The sequence below is a fragment of the Fusarium coffeatum genome (assembly GCF_003316985.1).
Source record: "Fusarium coffeatum strain FIESC_28 chromosome Unknown BRIP53273_contig_381, whole genome shotgun sequence".
Classification (NCBI taxonomy): Eukaryota; Fungi; Ascomycota; class Sordariomycetes; order Hypocreales; family Nectriaceae; genus Fusarium; species Fusarium coffeatum.
This window is the reverse complement of record NW_022158170.1, coordinates 9-10,426: the sequence shown is the minus strand read 5'-3', so window position 1 is coordinate 10,426 and position 10,418 is coordinate 9. Positions and strand designations below refer to the sequence as shown.

Genomic DNA, 10,418 nt, shown 5'->3' with positions numbered 1-10,418 from the left:
ACGATATCGTAAGGTCCAGCAGCAGTCAGGTCCTTGACAAGTGCCTCGGCTTGTTGGGTGTGGTCGATGATTTGCGAAGCTCCAAGCTTGGACACAAAGTCTTTGTGCTTGGGCGAAAAAGTAGTGACAACTTCAAATCCAGCTTGCGTGAGGTACTGAACAGCCATGCTTCCAATACTGGATGTTCCACCGTAGATGAGAGCCTTCTTACCCTGAGACTTGGGTTGCTCACCAGGTAAAGGTCGGTCCAAGTTGAGGGTATAGTTGAACAGAGAAGGAAGAGTAGGAAGGTTACCAACAAGACGGACGGCAAGATCCATCGTCTCGTCATCTGGTACCTTGGTGGTAGTGACTTCGGGTGAGATAGAGTACTCTTGGTAAGCGCTGTACTTGCTATCTTGAGCTCCAGCGGTCTTCATGCCGACGACCTTGTCACCAACTTGGAAGCCAGTGACTTCAGCGCCGACCTTCTCGACAATGCCTCCAAATGAGCTGCCGAGAATAGTGGGGTATGGAAGGGGAAGCATAGCGACTTTGGCGATTTTGGCGTCGATGGGCTGAAGGGCAATGGTCTGGTTCTTGACAAGGAGTTCATGAGGGCCAGGTTGGGGAGTTTCGATCTCGCGGACCACAAGAGGAGCCTTAGCGGCGGGGACTTGAGCAGCAAGATGAGGCATGATGGAGTATCGATAGTTGCTGTTTAAGATGGGATATAACGGAAGAATTTGAAGGTGAGAGTGCTGATTGTGGTATTTAATGAGTTTGGAGTTTGGGTGGTAGTGTTTTACTGCTGATTGATGATGTTGATAACAAAACTAACATAGCTGGGAGTTCACGCGATTATATGTCTTGTTCATCTCAATCCTATGCCTCCATTCATCGTGAATGCTACGCTTGTCTGACGATTACAAAGTCCCTGGAGATTTTGCAGCATGGGTTCTTTGCTACTGTCTGTCAGCACGGCAGAAGCAATATGCAAATGGGCAACAGAAGAGATGACTCCTAAGGCTAAGACAGCAGAAATAAAGCAGTCAAATTGTGGGGGTAAGCTGGGGGAAGATGGCTAAGTTATTTCGTTTCTCATGGTCTTAGCGGTCAATTTTTCCGACACGCTGACGAAAGGGTAGCTGCTTATGTGACTGCAGACAGGTCGCTAAAAGTAGGTTCAACTTCATTGGCTGCTCGGACTCTTGGCATGTACCGAGCGGGGCACGTCGCTTTCTCCCTCGATTGGTAACGTAAATTAGGAGGTCAGAGTAGCATTTGTCTCCTTCTCCACCTTTGTACCCTGACACGTCAATAGCCGAGACAATAACAATACCCCGAAAACCCATTGAGCCAGACAGACTGTCAGACAATGAGGCAAGAGGACAATGACGATGAGACAAGTCGGGTTCGGTCAGCCGGGGACGTACCGAATTGGGGACCAAGAGAGTCTGAGCTACTGTCCGCTTTTGACCAACTTGTTAATGACGGACTAATACAATATGACTACTCATTCTCAACGGCGGTTCAAGATATTAAGGGAATTCGTGTGAGATATCTTTTATGATTATTCAATGTGTCGAAGCTAATTGTGCACTTAAGTTCGAATTCCGGGTATCTAGAGCTTTGGAGCACAAGCCCGCAAATGCACATTATCCGTTAGGCGCCAACTCTTGTGGTATGTTGGGTATGATTTGGGTCCAAAGTGAAGAGGCTATGCACAAGTGGCTTGAAGAAGGACCTGATAAGGTACTTGCTGCGGGTGGTATTGTAAAGGTGAGAGATGGCCGATCTACTACAAACTGGCACAATCACGGACCCAGTCTAATGCATCGAGAGTATTCAGCTTGATGGCTCCTTGTATAAATGAAGGAGATAACAATCGTGGTGAGATCTGCTATATGTTCGCAGCTAAGGGCAAGTTTGGGCGGGCATTTCCTTGGGCATAGTAACGCTAGATGAGCGTGGAATTAGTCATATCTTCTCGCAGAATCACTACTCCGTGGTCCCTCCTGATGCTTCTCCTTAGGTATTCAAGTTTCACGGGGCTTGGAATGGGCGAGGGACAACAAAACGTGTGTTTCCAACCAGAAACATCCTGGTGACACAGAAAACAAGTGGGCGGGTTATATAAGCCAATACCTTCTGCATGAAGACAAACATGTAAGCAGCCTCATAAACGCCGCAGATTTGCAACTAATAGGAAGATTGAGACAGTCAAAGCTGTGCACATAGAACCAATTGATCAAATGGGCCATGTAGAATTTGATGTCTTTACTAAACTGTCCCTTTGCCCAATGAAGAACTCTCCTACCCCTACATCATCAATTACTCTTGTATTTCGTGATCTCGTTATCACCTGTCACAAGTTTCTTTTCTTTCCTTTTAAAAAAAGAAAGTGTGATCTCGATAGTCCTAGAAATCGTGGCGTTTATGCGGCTGACCAGCTGTTTGTCATTATGCCATGGGTATTGGCTTGGCCGACCAGCCAGCTTATTTTCTGCGTTAGCCGCATCTCGTGATGGGCTCCGCCTCATCTACAACTCACCAGACATTTGGTTGACCTGGTTGTATGACAGAACCATGAAAGGGTGTGAAGCACAGCCGGTTGCAGTGAGGCTGAATGGCTCGAAGGCTTCTCTCACCGCATGTCATCTGATGCAAAGGTAATCTTCTTTATATCCATGGATAACTACCCAAGTTTGGGATTTCATGATTCTGACTCCCTGCCATAACAGAAAAACTGAACCATGGACCATGCCCACGCAACACCATCGCCTTTCCGTACAGAAAAGCCCGTCATAGATATAAAGCAGGGTACTTCAATTCGGGTCGAGACTGAGGAAGTGTTTACATCCCTGCCAAGCACCCCAACTCTCGCAGACAGACCGATGGAGTATGATCGCGTGGCAATTGCTGGATTACCCAAGCAAACCGTAGTCGGCTTCAATTTGTCTACGCACCCAGGATTCAATTCATGTCGACAAGACGTCACTGAAAATCAATCGAACTTCTTGCCAGCCTCGCGAGTAGATATCCTGACTGTTTCAGGGCCTGAGAGTAAACTAGGTATCGTCAACCTACTTCTTGGGTCTATTAGTTATGAGATACTGACGCTCGTGACAGCGTTCCATGACGATCAGAATGACGCACAAGTCGAGGCAATAATGAATGTAGGTATATCACATGAGACTTGTAGCATCGCCCTGACCAGCTAAGAACCTGAAGTCGAGCACCGGCAATCCGGCTATGATGGCAATGTATATTATAACCCCTATGGTTTCGAGGGCTCTTCTGACATATTGGTGATGTAGATGCATCAAGCTTGAAGCGAACCCGGATGCAACCTTTGAGCAGACATCGTGGATCTCAAAGTCGCTCGTGGAGAGACTCTTCAAGTCCTATGACATTCATAGTGGCTTCCTACTCGACCTTATCGGACGTCCTAACTATTGGTCTGCGGTATCCCAGGTGAAGTCTGATGTTAAGTATAAAAAGGACGTATTTGGTAAGTAGGTATGACGAGATGCAAGATCTTGGTTGCTGAGGCCGTTTTACAGAGTTCTTCTGTCAGCATCCGCGATGGCATCCAAAAAGCCGGTACGACAAGCAAAAGAATGCCATGCAAGGGAACAGGGCACCTTGTTCTCTCTACATGACATATTGCACTGCTACTGACACTACAATTTACCTCATTGTTGCTCCGGATGATGGGATTTGGTTTGCCTTTTTAGACACAATACGGCTTGCCGTTCGTGAAGGTAGCGATAGTCTGATTTCAGGGCGTGAGCTGGCATCGAGTCCTTTTTTCATCCACTCTATGATTTCTAATATCGCCTTTGAGCAAGCCGCTGTCTACACTGCTGATGCGCGAGTTAAATTGATGATCCAGGTAATGTTTCAATCCCTAACCATATATTATGGCTACTAATACGGTTCATAGCTGCACAAGGTCAACAACTACTCTGACAGCCTGGATTCCGCGGGGATGGGGAACCGAGATCCTCGCGACTCTGAGACGCGACAGACATTATCTTCGATTACCCGGCAGCTGCATGATGTATCTCAAATGATTGATACGGCGCTTGGAAGCTCAAGTGCAGCCGTGAAGCTCAGCACGAAATTACTCCAGGCGCATGAGGAGTTTTGCCGGCGCACCGGCCGTGGGGCAACTGGCACGGCCGTCAGTCGCACACAGACAGCAATTCAGTATGTACATGATGCATACCTCTGTCAACAGAGCTGGCTCGAGCAGTACAAAGCCAGGAAAGAAACAGCCATGAATCTTGTGAGTTCCTCAAGCTCACCAAAAGAAATGTCTTACAACTATACAGGTATTCAACATGGTTACTCAAGACGACAGCTTTATCACGCTTAACACATCTTACCAGATGTCACAAGACAGCGCCTCTATACATGCCCTCACAGTACTTGCTATGATCTTCCTTCCAGGTACCTTTACAGCTGTATGGTTCACTACTGGATATGACCTGGGATGGTACGCTGACTGTGTTAGACATTGTTCTCTTGTGTTGCCTTCCGAGCCAGTGATTCTGGCTCCATCGAAGTCACTGGGTGGATAGTGCCATTTGCATTGGTAGCTACGACTCTAACAGTTACCGTGCTGACAATATGGTATGCCCGTAGCGGCGTTGGCAGATGTTACCAAAAATTCACTCAACATCTCAAATGTTGTGGAGCAAGGGAAAGAAGAGGTCTAATGAAGGAAGACTCTATCGTATAACGGTTTACAGGGAAACACTCCCAAGCATGCCAGTCGTTTAGGTAATTGAGGTGGTCGAAGGACCCCCGCTAGTAGGCTGCATTCTGGTCACATTTTCACCCGGACAATGGCACAAAAGCCGAACCCCACTGTTGATTTTCACAGACCAATCATCGAGTCTGCTGACATAGACACATTATCGGGGTTTCTTACATTACCGAAGTTCTTCGAACATCGATAATTCGCAAAGGCATGGACATCCGAAATAGTCCATCGCACAAAGTTTTTTAGCAATCATGCCAGAAGATCGGTGTGCTTTGAAATCTTGTATTGTAATTGGCACTTTCAACTAACACAGATGGAATACATAAACACCATGATCGCTTGCTTCAATTTATCCCATTCTCCTCACCAAACACATCAACAATAGCCATCATCATCAAAGGACTCTAACATCAACCTTCTCACCAAACTTCATACTTGCGACCATTCTCCAATAGAACCCACTATATATACTAACGATTTTCAAACATTAACAATGTCTCGTGCACTTCTCATCACTGGTGCCACCGGCAAGCAAGGGAGCGCCGTCATCAACGCCCTTCTTGCCAAGGACACATCCGACTTTGTTCTTCTCGCAGCCACTCGCAACAAGGAATCACCCTCTGCAAAGAAACTCGCCGCCAAGTCTTCCAACATCAAGCTCATCGAAGGTGACCTCGACTCAATCCCAGCTCTCTTCCAGGCCGCCAAGCAAGCTGCTGGATCTGTGCCCATTTGGGGTGTCTACTCTGTTCAACTCTCCATGGGTAAGGGTGTCACTCTAGAAGGCGAGGTGCGACAAGGCAAGGGTCTTATCGAAGAGTCCATCAAGGCCGGCGTTAAGCATTTTGTCTACTCCAGCTTTGATCGCGGTGGTGACGAGAAGTCCTGGTCCGATGCCACAGTCGTTCCTCATTTCAAGACCAAGTTTGAGATTGAGCATCACCTGCGAGACTCCACCGCCAACGGCAAGAGTTCCATGAACTGGACTATCCTACGACCTACCGCCTTTATGGAGAACCTCGAACCAATCTTCGCAACCAAGATCTTCCTTACCATGATCCGCGATACTCTCAAAGACAAGCCTCTTCAGTGGGTCGCTACCGAAGACATAGGCTTTTTCGCTGCCGAGGCCTTCACCAACCCCGAAGGTTGGAGCAAGAAGGCTATCAGCATTACTGGCGACGAGCTTACTTTTGCTCAGCTGAGTGAAGCTTTTGAACACGCCACAGGCGGTCCTGCCGGTACCACATTCGGCATCCTTGGAAAGGCCTTGAAGGTTGGCGTGAAGGAGCTTGGAATCATGGTCAACTGGTTCAGAGATGAGGGCTATGGAGCTGATCTTGCCAATGTGCGAAAGTTGAACCCTGGCACTAAGACTATGGAGGAGTGGGTCAAGACAAGTGCTTTCATGGCTCATTAAGAATGTTCGGTAGTATCCTGATATACATGGGGATCAGTTGATAATCATCAGAGATGGGTGGGTGGATAAAAGTTTTGGATAGACGGTTTCCTTTAGTCTAGTTTAATGTTTGATTTTGTCTTTGTTACGATCTCTCTTAGATGAAGTGACAGAATATATTCAGGATTTATGATGATAAGTCGAATTTGAACTAAACATAGCCAGTTATAATATTACAGCACAGCTATCTAGAAAGTAAAGATGCCGTTCACAGCTTTGACAAGGTTCTGAGCCAGCAACTTATGAATGGCGCCGCTCGCATGGTAATCATCAGCCCAAAGACAGTTACTCGATCCAAAACAAGTAGCATCCTTAGCTCCGTACGCGGCGTAGTTACCAATGACTTTATCAAAAGATGGCTTAGTGTCGAATATTTCGACCTTGACATCTGGATGGGACGAAGTAAAGGCGGCTGCTCTCGACTTGACGGCCTTGTTGTAGGATGTGATATCAGACCTAAGGCGAGCCAGATCGACTTCAGGTTGACCTATCATCTTGGGGAATTGGTCGGCGTAGGCTACATTGTTGGTCAGTAACTCGTAACGCTCTCATTGTCCCAATCTTTTGTAACTCACCGGGAATGCTCAACAACACAAACTTCTTATAACCTTCATCAACGAGCTCTTTCAAAAGCTCAAAGTATCGATCGACGCATTTGGTGACAGGCGCATTAGTCTTACTCCAGAACGACTCGCCTACATCGTTAATGCCAATCCAAAAAGCGACCAAAGTATCCGCGTCGCTTATTTTAGGCGCGACGTATTGTTTGTACAAGGCCACCTGGTCGGACATGGAGTACTGCGCCCATGAATTCACAATCTTCTTGTCAATCGTCGCTCCACTGTAGGCGAAGTCGTATGTCAAGACCTGTGAAGTGTTGAGAGTGGAAGTAACATGGCCAACCCAGTTAATACCACCTGCGGTTGTCTGGCCCGGTAGCTGTGGGTTTCCGATGGGATTCGAGGCTGATGGGAGTTCACTGCCTGGCCAGAAGCCAACCGTTGAATAAGAGTCGCCACTATAAGTGGTTAGTAAAAGGAAGCAAACTCGTCGGTGGACTATGAATCTCACAATACTAGTAAGTTCTTTGCGCCTGCGCTTTTCTTAGATACGGGACTGGCAAGGGCCATGGGGAAGAGCGCTGCCAGAAGCAGGGGCTTGGCAAAGACCTTCATAATTACCAGCAATATTTTTCAAGTAACGCTATAATCGACACCAGCAAACCCATGAAAGCTAATGAATAGATTGTCTTTACCTGTTTATATAAACGGATTTCTCAAAAATCGCTAAGTATGTCCCTCAATTCCGGACATTCATTAACCTGATACCGTATATCCCGGAGCCGATCATCCGATTGGTGGGATATCTAATCGAGACATGCTTTCGGTCGCTGACTGAACGAAACACGGCGGTCAAATTGCAGTTGAACGCGAGATCAGGTTATTATAACGGAGCCTGTCCATACGAACGGCTTCATAACCGCGTATTTATTCTATGGGACCTGCGTATTTCATCTTTATGTTACCGTTCTTGTGATCTAACGCACAACGGAGAAATCACTCTCTCTGCCGACAGTTTACCCCCCGCATTCCTGCGAAACTCTATCACTTAAGCAGATCTTGGACCATCATCCACATCCGTGGAGACCCCGGGTAGAACCCCCAGCACTGGCTTGAGTCTGGTATCATAATTGTTATCTAGCCGAGTTGCCAATCTATAAACCTGCCATGCGAAGTCGCAGGAACAAAAAGAACGACACAAAACTCTCATGATGAAACTTGGCTTCATTCTGAGCGCTAGGGCTGACCATAAAGCACTAATTAGCCCCGTAAGACAAAAGAGCTTACGGATCTATGAGGCATATCACGTAAAGTAGTTTACTGATGCAGAAGGGCGGCAAATAACCATTGTTGGGACTTCAATCTAGCAGTTGGCACCTGGTTCCATTCAATTTATCACAAATGAATCTCCCCATACTGTTAGGATCACCATATTTGTAGAGGATTTGACTTCCCAGAAGAACCATCGTAAGATTTTGAACCGCTGCGCTGGCCACCAATCGAAGCCTGACTGTATCCAGTGCTGTAAGTCTGCTAATTTCTCACCACCCAGATCCCACCTACCGTTTCCAATCGCCAACGTGACTTGAATAAGCCAATCGCCATGCAATGATAGTGATTTATCTCCCAGTACGACGTTACATCCACAGTAAAGGAGTTAGGTGGTGCTGTATACGCCCTGAGCTGACGAGTTAGGGCGCAAGCTGACGAGTTTGGGCGTAAGCTTATCTAAACACCAGGCAGATGTTATGGTACAAAACCATGAAGTTTGCTCCGAATTACAATCTAAAAGAGCTTATTGCTATCAATCAATATTGCCTTGTTAAAATAAACAATGCCAGCCATGGCTTCCACGCGACCGGGACTTATGCAAGTCTCGGTCTCCCGCAGTGCCGAGGAGAAACGATTGATCCCAGCTTACTGCAGCAGTCTTGCCCGCCGTGCCAAAGAACTCGAAACACTTCGCAAGCACATCGAAATTGACGCTAAAGGCGAAGAGTTGTCATTCGGCATTCAGTCTCGCATGTCACCCCACGCAGTAGCTGTACCCGATGCACTACTTTCGCGATTGACACAGCTCCATGTCCTACTCGGCCGTGTCTTTATGGATATCGTGGACCGGTGGTTCGCCGACGAAAAGGCCCGCTTCCCAGAGCGTATGCCATTGGACCCTTCGGAAGATGCTCTGCTTCGATGGATAGCTTCCAGTGGAAGCGTTCCTGCATATCGCGATCACGCTGGGTTTTGGCGTAGCGATATACTGTTCGGGCGAAGCCCTGATGGTGTGTTCGATGAAGCGCCATACATCTGTGAGATCAATGGCAGGCTCCCCTTGAATGGAGTAATGGGTGTTTACTTAACCACCAATGGTCTCAAAGAGATTGGTGCTGCGAAGGGAGGGTTAGAAACACAGGGAAATATTGACGTTAGTAGTTTTGTTGATGCTATTTGTATAATTCACTCTTTAACGCTCGTTTACCATATAGGAAGCTTACGACCGTCTCATATCGCTGTTCGATCCTGAGAAACCAGTATTTACTATACGGGGTAATTGGCCTGGCGCTGACTCAAAACTCCTTTCTGCTGCCAACGTGGCCCGAAACAGATCACCTGTCGACGCAGTGGACCCCAAGAATCTGGAAGTGCGCCCAGACGACGCGTCGCCGACAGGACTTTCGCTCTGGGATAAGACTACTGAGACACACTTGGAACAATGGATTATAGAGATGCTGCAGCCCGAGTATTCCGAATTAGACCCAGCTGTCGCTCAACAACTAGCCCTTTCGCCGGCAAACGACCTGCGCACTGTATTCATTGTTCATGACAAAAGACTTCTTGGGATCATTCCTGAAGAGCTTCCTGGAATTGTCTCGCGTGGAGTGCTGACGGCAGAAGAAGCTGAGATCGTCGCAGCTGGGATTACTCAGACAATCAACCCTGGTTCTGAAGGTGTTCGCGACCTTCTACGCGACTCGAAGGAGAACCCTGACTTGAGAAAAGGTTACATCTACAAGCCTTGCCGCGACGGCATGGGTCATGGCATTGAACTAGGCCGCAACATGACTCAGAAAGCTTGGCTTGAGCGCTTGGAAAAACTCGACAACCCGGATGTTTTGCGCCCTCACGATGATGCAGCTGTCATCCAAAAGCTGGTAGATCATAACTGGTACGACATGGTTCGTCACGAGGTTCCCAGCGACGATGGTGCAAAGCCAAACAAGTTCCATATGATTGGGTCTCTTTTCATGCTTCAGAACCAGAAGTATTATGCCGCGCCTTGGCGTATGGGATTTGAGACCCATCTTGGTATCACGTCGGATAAGCCAGGTCTTGTCATGGCGATGGTTCGTCAGCCGGATTGGCCAGTCAGTTATGAACCAGAGGATGAACCTTGAGTAGCGGGAGCGTTTATGGTAGAGATAGATACGAGTCCAACTCAGGAGACCGTAATAACGAACGACTGCATCAACAGAATTGAGTTATTTACAATCCATTCATCATTCGATTGACTGTGGAAATTCATTCCTGCTGTCTGTTTACAAGGAGACACTAGTAGCTATAGCGCCCTATTCCACTAACAGACCTCTGGGCTAGGGGTCTTTGTCCCCTGTGGAGCAAAAAGTAACCGCTACAGGCAAAAACATAC

At 47.5% G+C, this 10,418-nt stretch overlaps 4 protein-coding genes across 4 annotated transcripts; 3 read left to right on the top strand and 1 right to left on the bottom strand.

The window, feature by feature from the left end:
• Positions 1-2,735: 2,735 nt before the first annotated feature.
• Positions 2,736-4,632, top strand: FIESC28_11308 (uncharacterized protein; the record flags this gene model as incomplete). Its single annotated transcript, XM_031165434.1, has 8 exons — positions 2,736-3,045; positions 3,112-3,158; positions 3,214-3,245; positions 3,300-3,493; positions 3,546-3,877; positions 3,929-4,273; positions 4,320-4,483; positions 4,602-4,632. The coding sequence occupies 8 exons, from the start codon at positions 2,736-2,738 to the stop codon at positions 4,630-4,632; spliced, it is 1,455 nt and encodes a 484-aa protein (XP_031010510.1).
• Positions 4,633-5,246: 614 nt separating this feature from the next.
• Positions 5,247-6,173, top strand: FIESC28_11307 (uncharacterized protein; the record flags this gene model as incomplete). Its single annotated transcript, XM_031165433.1, has 1 exon — positions 5,247-6,173. The coding sequence occupies one exon, from the start codon at positions 5,247-5,249 to the stop codon at positions 6,171-6,173; it is 927 nt and encodes a 308-aa protein (XP_031010509.1).
• A 227-nt stretch (positions 6,174-6,400) lies between these two features.
• On the bottom strand, positions 6,401-7,387 carry FIESC28_11306 (uncharacterized protein; the record flags this gene model as incomplete). Its single annotated transcript, XM_031165432.1, has 3 exons — positions 6,401-6,729; positions 6,788-7,230; positions 7,284-7,387. The coding sequence occupies 3 exons, from the start codon at positions 7,385-7,387 to the stop codon at positions 6,401-6,403; spliced, it is 876 nt and encodes a 291-aa protein (XP_031010508.1).
• A 1,228-nt stretch (positions 7,388-8,615) lies between these two features.
• Positions 8,616-10,167, top strand: FIESC28_11305 (uncharacterized protein; the record flags this gene model as incomplete). Its single annotated transcript, XM_031165431.1, has 2 exons — positions 8,616-9,197; positions 9,259-10,167. The coding sequence occupies 2 exons, from the start codon at positions 8,616-8,618 to the stop codon at positions 10,165-10,167; spliced, it is 1,491 nt and encodes a 496-aa protein (XP_031010507.1).
• Between the last annotated feature and the right edge of the window lie 251 nt (positions 10,168-10,418).